This window comes from Anser anser (genome assembly GCF_964211835.1).
Source record: "Anser anser genome assembly, chromosome: 4".
Lineage (NCBI taxonomy): Eukaryota > Metazoa > Chordata > Aves > Anseriformes > Anatidae > Anser > Anser anser.
The window spans coordinates 29,682,756-29,697,203 of NC_139724.1; the positions used below are offsets into that span (position 1 = coordinate 29,682,756).

Here is a 14,448-nt window from a genome sequence, read left to right on the forward strand (position 1 = left end):
AATTCGGTGTCTATGTGCAACGTCTGTGGTTTGTAAATACCTACTCTTTTCCTTTCAGGAAGAGAAAAACAAACAAAATGAACATAATGCATACTTAAATAGGGCTACAAAACTACTGTTCCTACAATGGTCTGGTGTATTTTGTTAGTTCTAAAACATTATCTACCTGTACAGATCAGCTCTGGTCTTTTTTGTAAGCATCTGCGTACCTTCTTTTGAATCACTGCTCATTGAGAGTCCCTTTGACTATCCTGTTCTACTCCCTTTCTTGCTAATACAAAACCCTTTATCTGAAATCAAACTTGATAATATTACAAAATTATTTACAGAATGTCATTTCTGAACAGTAACATTGCTCATTGTCATAATGTCAAGATGTTTGAAGAGAAATTGATGCTATTTTGTGTTTTGAGACAAAGAGAAAATAACACTTGGAAAGGAGATTTTTTTTGTTTATATTTAAAACTTTTTTTTTTTACAGTCTAGTTTGATATATATATTGCAAATAGCTTATAAATTATAATTTGCCAGAATAGCAAACTGTGGGGCCAGCCATCCATGATCTTCTTTAGTTCACAAACACAGCAGAAAATTTGATATTTTTTCCACTTTTATCCACTGTGCTTTGAAAAGTTTGCATTGAATTCAGTTTGTTGGACACACCAGAAAGGCTTCTTTACAGTTCTAATATATTCTGCATTGATACATTTCATCGGACTGCTACAATATGATGCAACACAAAATGATGCAAAGCCATGGAATTTGATTAATTTTGTTTGAGACTTCTAGGTTCAAAACTATTTTGGTACATTGAAGCAAATCAAAAATCCTTGGATAATTTGTTCTGCTTACAGGTGACTTACAGCAGTAGATAATCACTAATATAATCACTAATGTGTAGCCCAAATGCAAGTGAAAATTTATTTTGTTATAAGCAATTGTTTGCTTACTTCTCTCATGTTTTTCTGTTCAACCAGGGAGAGTTCCTGCTCCCCTGAGCATTTGAACTTTATTTTCCTAAGTTATAGGTGCTTATAACATTTATTCAATTACATAAGTCATTGCTTCTTTATGGTTTTCTACATAAATTAGTCCATATACTTATATCTTTTAATAATAAGAAAGAGAACTGTATTTTATGCACCTTCAATATAAGTTTTTCTTCTATATTTTTTCACTATGTTTCAGTTGAAAAGGCTCTTATTGTAACAGGCTTTTGCTAGCCAGAGGGTTAATTTCGCAATTCAGAGATGCTCTACCCACTCTAATCACTGGTTAACCTTGAAATAACTTTAGGCTTACAGTCTTCTCTTTTCTTCTGGATGCACTTTGCTGCTACCAAGGGTCTTGCTGGCAGAAGGCATACTGCACCAAGGCTGTTCTGTGATCTGCTGGCAAAGGTTTTCTTTGTAGATTAAATGGTAGCTTACACTTAAAATTTGTGTCTTTTGAGAAAATGATGCCATGCAAAGCTGCTCCAAAATCTTCAGCTGAAATAAAAGAAAATAATGATATTAAGAAAATTATGACTTTAAAGAAAATGAAAGACATTACCAGCTAAAGCCTTCTTTCCCTGAAACTTGTTTTTATGGAGTAAAAGAAGTCTTAAGATATTTCATATAAAAAAGTCTTTTTTTAATTCTTAAAAAAAAGTGAGTACACAGTCCAGAAAAACATTTACATTGTTATAGGTATTCACATCTTTCCTTAGATTTATCTGTACAATATTGGCGTATTGAAGACTCAAAGAAGTTGATATGTGCACCATAACAACAAATCTTTGGAGCTTATTGATCAAATAAAACAATGCAGTTAGGCCTGGATTGTAGTCAGTACACTCATTTTGTTATTAGTAGTTTATAGAGTGTTAAAGATACCACATAAATTGCAGCAATAGGATAAGTAAATGTCTACTTTTTCTGTTCAAATATTTAAAATAAATATATCCTATAATAGAAATAGACCTGTAAAAGTGTTTTGCACTTAGCCTATTCCCAATGCCATTTTTCTGACATGAATTTATAAAACAGAAAATATTTGAATACTTTGCAGTACACAAAATGGATAACATGTTGAGCAACTATTGTGCAGAAGAGAAGTTTGAAATTTTTGGGGACAGATTGCTGCGTTGAGTAAGTTCACATAGTTTTTTCTCATGTCATTGGAGACAACTAGCTCAGTGTATTTTTACACTGAATATCATGATATGCAACAAGTTCTGTTTACTCTTGTCATGATCCAAAGGCGGGGGGAGTTAACCTGGCCTATGGATATATATGTATAGCAACAGTGAGGTCATAGGATTTCATAATACACAAAAGACACAGAAGTTTTATTTCTAAAGATTTTATTTTACAGTAGATCACCACAAAATCAGCACCAGCAAGCATACTATGATTAATAAGGCAAGCATGTGTATAGATAACAAGCTACTACAGGAAGCAAATATATCAGACATAGATATTGAGGGAATAGCACTAATTAGTGGTAGCAGTGATTAGAAATAGTAGGAAGGCAATTAGATGTAGTAAAAATAAGTAATACGGAAGCAAATATAGATTAGTATTTTAGGTTCAACAAACCTATCAAAATACTATGGCACTGAATATACTTACAGATTGCAAACTTATTGATGCTATAACAGCGAATATACATATGACAGGTTATACTTATCTATATTATAGATATTATATGCATATATACATATTCATAAAGACACTGGTACCAAATGTATCAGACTGATCCCAGAAGAGAGGTCTAGCCCATTCCAACCTCACAGGGGTCTAGTGAAAACTGATCTCAGAGGGACCAACTTTACAGGGTCTAAAACTAATCTCAGAGGAGACTGACCACCCACTGCAGAGTTTACACTGAAGCATCACAGAGTTAACCCAATGTTCCAGCAAAGCTTCAGCCTGTTTAAGGAGGAGAAAAAAAAAAAAATGAAAAAAACAAAACCACAACACAATAGAGAGAAAGGAGCACATGCAGCACAGGAAGTTTCTCAGAGAGGGAGTCTCTATTTTTGGTAAAAATCAGGCCCTTTTTGTATCACTGAGATGTAAGAGGGTGTAGGACATCATCACTTCAGGTAACTAATAGATACTGTTAATGTTGGTCTTTATCCTAAGACAGCCAATAGATGATAATGTTCAATATTTTCCTTTTTTGTAAACAAAAACTTCTCGTGTCGATACCCACTTTTTCAGGCCAGCTTCCTCTTTCCCAGGCTATTTTTTACTGTCTCAGGTGATATATTCTTTTGTTTCTTATTTTGTCTTTATCAATGGTACGTTCAGGATGCCTCTGGTTCTCTGGTGTCCAGCTGTACTTCAAGGATGGCCCTGGTTCCTCAGCTGAGTCGTTAGGCCAAAGGCCGAGTTCCCAGGCCTGCAGTTTCCAGGCTGTCAGACTTTACTCTTGTCAGTGTTCAGCAACCATTTAATGTCAGTACTTTCTCATTATAGCCATGTTACCTCCTCCTATAATGCAGGTAACCACTCCCATCAGCTGCATTCTCTCGTGCAGGTGACTTGAGAGTGTTCAGTGAGTACGTGCAGTTACACGCAGGTGCACTACTAAAGAAAATTTCTCATGTTAACTGGAAAATATGAAATATGTATACAGACTTCAGCATTTCTGAAGAAATAACTTGTCGGTCATAACATAAAATACTCCTAAGTTAGATTAGGAGCACATGATATGGTAGCAGTTACCGGTTGAATGAGGAAAAAGTCTGTGCTGGTTGCCAGGAAACCAATGGGATGTGTGTCAAATAGTGAAATAAAATCAAAACAAATAAACAAAAGAGCTGTCAACTTGGGTTGTAGTTTCAGAGTATTCAGAGCGAGTCTTTTAGTAAATGAAATCACTGACTCTTTGAAAGTTTCTTGTTTTTCTCAATGTGTATTTTACTTGTTTCTTTGTTTCTTATGGATGAGTTTTTACTAATAATACTAAGAAAGGAACTTGGGTTCTTCAGCAAGACATGGTCATACTGTTAGAGGTATGGAAAGTAGAGCATTTAATAAGCATACCACTTAAAGTTTTCTATTTAAATATACCATTATTTTTCAAATGGAATTTAATTCCATATTTTAGTATGTGAAAAAAGTAATATAACTGGAAAGTATTGTTTAATAAATGTGTGTTCATATAAAAAATAAATTCCTTCAGCAACAGTGGGGCTTCATTATTCAGAAACTTGTTTAAGAATTGTTGTGCAATTAAATTACAAAAGCTTAGAAGTTTTTGGAAAAAAAATATCAGAATGTATATTTGTTGGAAGTGTGAGGCTGGAAATGCTTGTGTGTTTTGAACAAAATATAACCTAGACCTCATTTTTGGTTTAAAATAGTAAAATGATAAATTTCAGCCATTTAAAACTTTTATTTTGTGCTAATAATTTTGAAACAAATGTTTTTTAAGAATATTTGATGCAATTTTGCTAACAAAGCATGGTGGAAGTAAGTCAACACATTTAACATGGTTAAAGCCATGTTAATAATTCTTTATTAACATATTTATTCTATAAATATTCACCATCTATGAGACTAAAATCCTGGTAACATGTTTAAGGTTGATGGGAAAATCTATTTTCTTACACTCATAGGGGAGGGATTCAGAGATTTTCAGGGTAAGGAAGCAGAGCTAGAATTGACTTAGGTAAGCCAAATATTCTGACCTGAACTAGAGACAAGTGGGTCAGCCTGAGAGGTAGTGCTGATATCTTTAAGATTAAAAACAGCATCGTCCAGGTAGGAGCATCCAGTGGTGTAGGAAACAATTGGTAGGTTACATAGTGAAGAACTAAGGGGATCATAGTGAAAAACTTGCTGACTATGAATAAGATGTGGCATACTCTTTTTGGAAGGGAAATGTTATTTTGAAATATGTCAGTATATGTTATATGTTGCTGATGCAGTTACAGAGATGATGTAATTTAAAAAGTCCTTGGTTTTAGAAAGGTCTAAATTGGAATATTGGAATCCTTTAGACAACACATTTTTAAATGTTAAAAAATAGGAAGGGAAGACTTGGAAGACAACTGAACCAAGAGAGGACTACTTTGGTTTGCTTTAAAGATGAAATGTATTCTATGTTCACTGGGTTGCAAGCAAGCAGGGAAAAACAGGAGAAGGGCTGGAAGAGGGGGAGAGAAATTTATTTGTAGTTGAGGAGATTCAGTCTGTTTCATCTGGGATGAAACTTTTGAAAATTTTGAAGAGAGTTAAGCTCTGATCCAGGGATTGCAAGGTTCTGGTCCTCCCTCCTTATCTCATGGAAGTCTTGTACTTTAGGCTGGTGGTCACCTTGATGGTTACCTAGTCCGGTTGATTAAAGCCGATCTAATTTCAAAGTAGCATCACATTGTAGAGAGTTTTGGTCAGTTGAATTTTAAACATCTCCCAAGATAGACATAAGGTGGCAGAGATTGCATGACCTCTTCTGGGTCATGTTCTGGTGCTTAATCACTGTCATTGTGGAAAAAAGGTGTGAAAAATTGTAGGGGACTTTAAAAACACGTGGTATAGGAAACTTTATGCAGCATAATTGACTTCTTCTCAGAACAGGAAGGAGGAGGAACTAGACTAAGCTTCTTTTGAATCCGTGTGTCTATGATTTATGTGGTAATTAATACTGAAAATAATACATATTTCTACTTTTAATTGCAGCAGGAAAAGAATCAGGAGGGCTCAAGAAGTAAAGGTAAGTACTAATTATTTTCAAAATGTGTTGATTCTTGTAATTATCACAAATCTAACATTCATTGTTGGTAAAAATCTATTTATGTACCTGGACAGATGGACAGATTGTTTGCTGAGTATTTGGTATTTGAAATGACAAAAATATATCCAGGAAAGGGGGGGATAAAATGTACATATCTAAGCTACTTTTTTTGAAGTCTTTGCTCGAGATGAGCAAGACTGACTGCTGTACTCTGTATGGGGTGAACTGCATCTTCTCACTAAGTTTGTGAACTAAACTACAGAATATTATTATACTTTAGTGAAGCATCAATACAATCACTTTATCTTGCTATGCAGTAAATTTGTAATTGGATGTGATTACAATTTACTCATAAATTAATTATGTCCTTAGCAGGATACCTTGCAAAAGTACTGTTTTTTTGCATACAGTTGTTTATACTTTCACTGCACCTTATTCTGTGCCACTGGTTAAAAAGTATGTGAAATAGAATATCTAGGTTATAGAAACAGCCTTTTATCAAGAAAATAGAGAGTTCCAAAACACAAATTGTGTATTTCATGCTTTTTTTCTAGTGTAAAACTTTTATGAGAGAGAATACCCAAATCTTTTTATTTAGTTTGTTAATCAAGCAATGAAAGGTGAAATTGCCATTACAGGCAGAGATAGTTGTCTTAATACTGTAGATGCAGGCTATTGTAGGTACTTTGAAAAGAAAAACAATGGAAGGTAAAAGAGGAAAGAATACCATTTAATGGCTACTTAGAGAGGATGGAGTTAAGTGACAAACCTACACCTTTTGTATTACCTAAGGAAGCAATGCTTAATCTTACCACCTGTGTTAGCTGTTCTTAATTCACTTATTTATTAGCCACAGTATTCATTACTCTCAATTTCCTTGCTCTCCCTCAAACTAAGGCTATACACGGGCATCTAAAGGCAAGCTAAATCTGTTGGTTGTGTGGAGTTGTGTCAGTATAATTGCATTGTTCATGATGATATAATTTACATAATATGAAAGACAATACAGAAATGAGAGATTCGTGAATATTTAATTTTATAGAGGTAGTAAACTTTTAAATCTTTACTTACAAAGATACTGAAATCAGGCATTTGTTATGGGCATGTATGCTTTCAAAGTTGTGTTACGCTTTTAGATCCTTTTTTCCCCCCACTGTAGCTAGGTGTGTAGTCATTATGCAGTGAAGAACAATTAAAAGTAGGAACAAGCTAGTGAGCTGGTTAGGAGTGTTCACCATATGCATTAGCTGTTAGTTTAGTTAACTAACCAAATAAAGTTTTCAAAGGCTTATAAAATATTGCTGGCAACTACAGCCAAAGCAAATCATTTAACTACTTAAAGGGAGATATCCATTATCTCTAAACGGGCAGTGAAATTGGTACTCAGATGCACAAAATTTGTTGTGATTATATCTGTAACATCTCTTGAGGAAATTTTTAATCTACTGAACTTCCTGCATGCTGTGCATACCTAAGCTGACAATTCAAGATCTTAGAAGATTTCAGTGGTTTTGGAAAAAATATTCCACTGTTCTACACATGTGTTTGTTTATGGTATGTTTTTTATTTATTTTTCCTTTTTTGGCCTTCTCTTTTTATATTCTTTAAATTTCTTCTGTGTTTCCATGTGGTTGTTTTTCCATGTCATTTGCAAATTTTCAAAAAAGTATTTTTATTTTACTTGTCAATTATGGTATATAAGATTTTTTTTTCTGTTTAAAATACTGGTTTGTTTGGATGAAATAGGGCTAAAGTAATATTTTTTCATAAATGTTGCTGTATTGTCAATGACCACCTGTCTTTCCTTCACTACTGTACTACCTGTGCAGTACCTGATTATGTTGTGTTGTGTTCTGCACTTGTTCTTGTGAGGCAGGTAATTTTTTTCCGCGATTCTCAGGACAGAGTTGCAACTGTATTACTTACACTCTCTGCATTTTGCAGCTACCATATATGATAAAGGGACAAAATGTTTTCTTCAGATCCTTAAATCGTTTGAAACTTTCAAACCCGATGTCATCATCTTGATTCAGAGGACAATTACAAGTTCATGTTAAACAGGCCAGCCAAATGAAACCCTGGAGGCTCTGGGAGTGCCTCATAACTTCCATTGGTATTAGTGTTTCAGTATCTAATTTTTATTTAGTACTTCTTCAGGATTGTATTTTTATAAGATGAGAACATTGCAGCAGAATTAAGACATTAGTAACTGGCACCATTCCTTAGCTTTTCACATATTATAAATGCCTAATAATTTTTCATTTTACTTCATCTATTGCTGTAAAATACATCTGATTCCTATTTATATTTTACTAATGATGCTGTTATTGTTTTGCAGTGTTTGGATTTTGTCCTGACATTTTTCTGACCCACTTGTTTTTCCCATCTGTTACTTCTGCTGTCAACCACTAAGTCAATCACACCAAAATAGAAGCCAGTACTCGAACATGCCCTGTTCTGACACTAATCCCACCTCTCTCTGATCTGTGATATTCTTTTGCTTGTTTCATTTAATGTATAATAGAAATTTCTGTACACTTTTTAAGAAAAAAAAAAAACGCCACTTTTACATAAAATAATACAGTTCTACTATTTTACAATTTCACTATATGATGGCAAAATTTCTTATACTTTTGAGTGTTTTTCTGTATGAAAATGGTTATCACCAGTGTAAAATACAAATTGAGTTTTGTAACACAGGCCTTCTATTTAATTAGGTACATATATAAAAATAACAATAGTGTGAAAAAGGTTGGTGCTAAAACATAAAAAAAGGTTCTCTAACCATGCATTTAATATGAATATAAAATATACTATTTTAAAGTATATAAATTTATATGCATAGATACAGTAAAACAAAAGTGTAATCTTAAAATGTGTTTACATACTTAACACGCGAGGTGTAGATATAAAAAGAATGTGGTCCGTATAACCTGTTTACACATTCAAATCTTCAACACTTAAATCATGCTTTCTTATTTAGCATACGTTAATAACCCCCCCAAAAAACAAACAAAAAAAACCAAAAAACAAAAAAAACCCACCAAACAACAACAACAACAAAAAACAGTTTTGAAATTAGGCTGAGAGTGAGAGTAAGGCCATAATTTTTCTGATATTGAACAGTGATAATGATACTTGACACAACTTGTCTAGCTTTGCCTATTTATTTTAGCATCTTTTTTTTAGAACTGTTACCGAAAGGTGTATAAATTGTTTCAGCAAAGATTTGGAAAACAAACACTTTTCATAACATTTCCAAATGATCATGGTAAGGGGATTGAAAATAGATAATCCTTTAAGGTCCCATCCAACCCAAACCATTCTATCATTCTATGATATATGCAAGTAAATAATTTGTATGATATTTACTTGTATGGCTGTAGTTTATTTTAATGACACTTTAGAGTCTGACTGAACAGAATACTGTTCACATTTTTGCAAGCTACTATTGATCTGAGTTTTGAACATCATTAAAATCCAAAACTAAACAGGAGAACATTGACTGACCACATTTTAATTGCAACCCAAGTTTCTAGTTGTATTTAATCCTTCTAACTTTATGCTAACCTTTGTAGTAGGAATGTGAAATTGTTGACTCACAGATTGATTTCAAAAATGTAATTATTATTATGAACATATTGCCAGGCTTTTCTGATACCATTAACAAACATCTGTTCCTTTTATCATCTTAAGCTACCAAAAATAAACACCATACGAGCATCACTTGCCCATCTTACTTGCCTTTTGCTCCTTAAAAAGGTAACACACCTGCACGCTTGTGGGTTTCCAGATGGGTATAATAGTCTTTTTCTATACCCAGATAAAAGTTAGATAAGGAGGAGTGAGAAAAAGCTTAATAATGTTCAAAACTGAAAGAATTTAAGGGACAAAATCGGTAAGACCTTAATTAAATCAATAGCTTTTAAAAGTGACAAATTATCTCAAGATGCTTTCAAATGCCAGCGGGTGAGCAGACTGTTATGTCTATCCTGCAATATGGCTGTCTGGTATTGTTTTTGATACTGAAGAGAGCTGTGTATGTTCTGATGAGAATATATGGCATCAGCATCTTATGTCATGTTAAACCAATTAACTATGGCAAAAAATCCACTTCATTACTTTCTCTAATGTATCCAGTGACTCATTATGTCTGCTTGATCACACTATTCTAAATTCATATTTCAACAGACTTGTGTTATATGAGTATGGTGAGAATCTGAACTGCAGTCCTCCTGGACTGAATTGATTCATGTTTTCATTTGTTACACTGGAGCAATCCTTCTCTGGTAGACCAGAATGTATCATAAAAATTTATAGTATTTTAGAGAGTATGTGTAACAGCAGGCAAGTTAGTAAATATATGTCCAAGACTGTTCTTTCCATTGGAATGCAGCTGCTAAATATTTTTTCTAATATTTTATCATTATGTTCCAACTTACCTGAATGAATAAACTTTTAAGAGGTGGTCTGAGGATTCTTTGAATTCAGTATAGCCAAGACTGTCCCGTTTATCCTATTCCATTCTCCTCCAGTGCCTAATCAGGTCAAACACAAATCTCTGTTGACTCTTAAGAATTGCCATAAGAAAGGCAGCTCCGTTTTCTGTTCAGAAAATTCTCCATTCCTCTCTTTTACATGACAGACTCAGTGCTATTGACTGAATTAAATATATATATATATATCTTTCTTTATTATGGAATTGCTTTCGCGTGATTAATCTTTGTCATAGCACTCTTTATAATGGTCTGAATCAGTTCAGTTGGGCTATGAAACACATTGAAAAGAAACAAAATTCTACCTGTGAAAATAATTTTAATGTAATAATTAATCTCACTGTTTTATTTTTTTTACCAGTCCTGAAACTCATGTTGAGATAGTAAAAAGTGTGGGTCAGGTGTCAGTTCAATATGTTTTTGACAACAGAATTCCATTATTTTCAGTAAAATTATGCAATCATAAAACTTCATGAAGTGCTGATTTTCTTCTACTTTTCAACTTTTTACTGTCTTCTCATCTGAGTCAGTATAAATCCAGATAATATCTTTGAAAACACCATAATTACTCAGATCTTGAAAGCATACGTTAAGAGCAAAGTTTGTGCTTTATTATACAACTTTGTTAGGTTTTCCTATTTATGTTAAATGATTAATTGATGAAGTTGAATTCCAGTTTTGAGCTAATGCAATATTCTTGTCTTTTTTTCCTTCCCTTTTTTTTTTTTTTTTTAAAATTGATTGAACACCAGGAAGGAAAAAAGTCTTGAATACTCAGTGGAACATAGATTCATTCCTATTAAGGATCTACTAGTTTTAGAAAAGTTACTCAAACATAGAGGTGCAGTTTGATGAACACTGATTTTTTTTTTCTTGTAATTTTTGTTTAGATGCTTCCATGTAAAAGTAGCTACTGATTAATTTTAACACTATTGAAAATGTTTTGGAGAGTTTCTTGTGCTGTTACTGGTAGGCTAAGGAGAGAAAATGAACAAAACATTATTTTCTTTATATTAGTCTATTCTGTAATTATTATTGATATTGATTTTGTAAACTTAAAATTTCTGCTAAAAGCTTTGCAACTGCATATATTAAGTTTCTTTTACGTGCTTAATCCCAGTCTGGGTTTCCCTTTAAGGAAGAAATGGTCTAAAGTATATTTATTGTCAAAAAATAGTATCTTTACTTTTCCTCTTTCTCCTTGAAAGAGGTGTACAAACCACAATTGGCTTCTGAAGGATTTTGAAGTAGCTCTTGAGCACTGAAGACCTGTACTAAATTCAGAGAGAATGCAGTGCAGTGAGAAAGTATTCTTGGATTCTGTACTATTCATAATAAAACATTAGTGCAGTGTTTGCAGGGGATGCATGTCAAGTTGTTCATATGTAGTGAATACTCATTTGATTACACTAACAGCAAAAGTCTAAGAATGTAAAAGGGACTGATGCCCATGAAGCTGAGAGCTCTCCTGGCTTTGATGTGTTCAGGTACGATGCTTTAAAATGCTACCCACCTTTTCTGTCTATCCCGCTTCTTTGCGGAACCTTACCATCCTTGTAAAGAAGAAAATACAAAATATATAATGTACAACATTACATATATGTGTATGTGTGTATATATATATATGTATTTAATATAATAATGTATATAATGTAATAGTGAAAGAGTCAATGTTATAATTTTGGGGAAAGCAACTTTATTATTTGTTATTATTCCTCTTATGTAACCCTTGCTTTATCAGAACATCTGAGAGTAATCTTAGTAGGAGTTTATCTAAAATAGTCTGCTATGATACCTTGTTACTGAAGAGAAAGGAGTCTATAATATTTATGTTACTGAAAAAGATAAACAGATCCTTTTAAAAATCCACCTGCATCTTTAAAGGCTATATAAGCATGCATTTTTAGATGTAGACTTAAAAAACAATATTGACAATAGTCCTATTAGACCGTTCATACTGGAGTGTTTAAAAGAGAGGAATGGTTGTCCTTACAGAAAAAGTCAAGTCCAAGAGGAGAACATAATACTCAAAAATAACATACTGTTATTACGGAAATGTTTTTAATTTACATTGTTCTACATTGTGTACACACCTGTAAATAGCTGTTTGTTTTTCTTTTTAATTCAAGTACAATGCCACTTTTTTATTGTATACTTATAACACAAGTTTAATAGCTATCAACATAACTTGCAGATTGTTTTTCTGTGCAGTTTATAGACCATAAAATTTCTCTTTTAAGAACAGTTGTGCAGGAAAAAAACACAACAGATTTATGTTAAACAGGAGAAATTTCCTTACTCATATCATCTAAAAAAACAGAATTACTTTTTGTTTTCATCATGAATTCCTTAGAGTGCTATCCATTATATTGGGAACGTATTTTTTTTTATATCGCCTATCTCTTGCAGTCAATTTAAAGGACAATCAGGACTCATGTAACCTTGAAATAGGAGTGTGGTGAATATGATTTCCTCCCCCCTCTTCAGGCCTACCCCATAAGTGCAGCACTGTATATTACTCAGATGCCAGTTGAAACAATTATAGAATTCATTTTTTGTTTTATTCTTTGCAGAGCAAGGGTTAATGCATTTCATTATCCATTAAGGTCATGTTCCAGTTTACCCCAAGCACACTCTTTTGCCACTGCTTCAGACACTAGAACACGATTAACAGTGTCAGATACTGTTAATGTTTACATCATAACTGGAAGCAGATATTAAAGTGAAGTGCAAATTAAAGACTGCTAAAATGTCTGCCACTAACAATTATGGTGGGGCAGTATTAAATTTCTCATTTGTTTTCAAAGGTCAGATTAATAAAGCTGCATGACACATTATCATAAAGGGTGGACCCAGCTGCCTGTTTTGATTATGCTTGAAAGTCTAGTGTTTCTAAGGAGACTTTGCAAGGAATGAATGCATTTATTTTAGCTAGTGGTTTACATGTGGGTAATTATTAGACCATTTTCAGAAAAGATCCAAACCAGAGGTTGCTGTCGATCAAATGTCTTTCCAGTTTTCAATTTACAAAGGTAAAAATAGGTTTCTTTTATAAATTCCTTTTAATTTTTAATCCTTACATTTTAAATAGTTCCTCAAGTACCTGAACAGCTAATTCCATAGATACACCAGCTGTAAACTAAACAGTTCTAAATTTTAAAAATAAACCTCTACAAATCTAGAGTTACAAGACTTACTGTAACTTTGTTGCTTTCTTCCCCTTTCCCTTTGTCTCAATACAGAAGTACTTCCAAGAATCTTATTAAAAGAAATAGTGTTTTCTTCCCAGATGAACAGCAACAGTATCCTGCTGTATTGTCCCCATAGCAGAAATATGAAAAAATGTTCTCTGTAATTATTCCCACTGTGAAGAACATTGGTATCTTCAGGAAAAATGTTAGTTGTATGGGCATCTACTGATACATCTACTGTACAGATAGTAAAGTATCAGATAGGCAGATAGCTAATGATCTAGTACGCTGCTATAAAAATAAGCAAAATCCCATGGGTATTACACAAATTAACATAACTCTTAATATTACAGGTATAGTCCATATTCAGAACTTAAAACAGCTCTACTGTGTTAATTTTTTTTGAAAACTAAGGCATGTTGTGAGGGAGCCAGCAATTCTTTTCCCCAGAAAATCTGCACTGTAACTGGTTACCATTTATACACAACTTCCTAAGAAAATAATTTCAGTACAAAGGGACATTAATGGGCTTTAAATGAGGCAATTTTATCTTGTGAAGATGTACTTTTTGGACCATGTAGATGTTGGCTAGCCATAGATATTCCACAGATTAAAACTAGAGGCAGTTAAACTATTTAAAGTTTAATTTAATTAAAACACTGGATAAGTAATTTATACCTTAACATTTAATTCTCTCTAGTCAAACTAAAAATTGTTTACAATTTACAAAAGCTATGTAAGCAATTAGTAGAAAAAGATGGAGCACCTCTGATTATGCAGTTGCATACATATTTAATAAATCAATCTATCCTTTTCTCCTTTCTATCCATCTTTCTATCCTAATCGTCAGAATTCTGGGCATTTTTGAGAATATCTTTTTAAAAGTTTGTTAAAAAGTAAATATGAGTTAGATATTGTCAAAAAAAGGAAAAACAGTATTTGTTGTTGTCTTGAATTCATATTAAAAAAAATCACAGCATAGTTTGAAGGAAAACAATGCTTTGACAAGAAGTGGGTAGTGGAGATACTAA

General features: G+C 33.0%; 1 protein-coding gene across 14 annotated transcripts in view; it reads left to right on the forward strand.

The window, feature by feature from the left end:
* The window catches only part of FSTL5 (follistatin like 5), a 413,536-nt gene that overhangs the window by 169,695 nt on the left and 229,393 nt on the right, over positions 1–14,448 (forward strand). For all 14 annotated transcript variants that reach the window (XM_083834399.1, XM_083834401.1, XM_083834389.1 and 11 more), the window contains one exon: positions 5,676–5,709. In XM_083834399.1, coding sequence (XP_083690525.1) covers positions 5,676–5,709 — 34 coding nt within the window. The remainder of the gene's footprint in view (positions 1–5,675; positions 5,710–14,448) is intronic.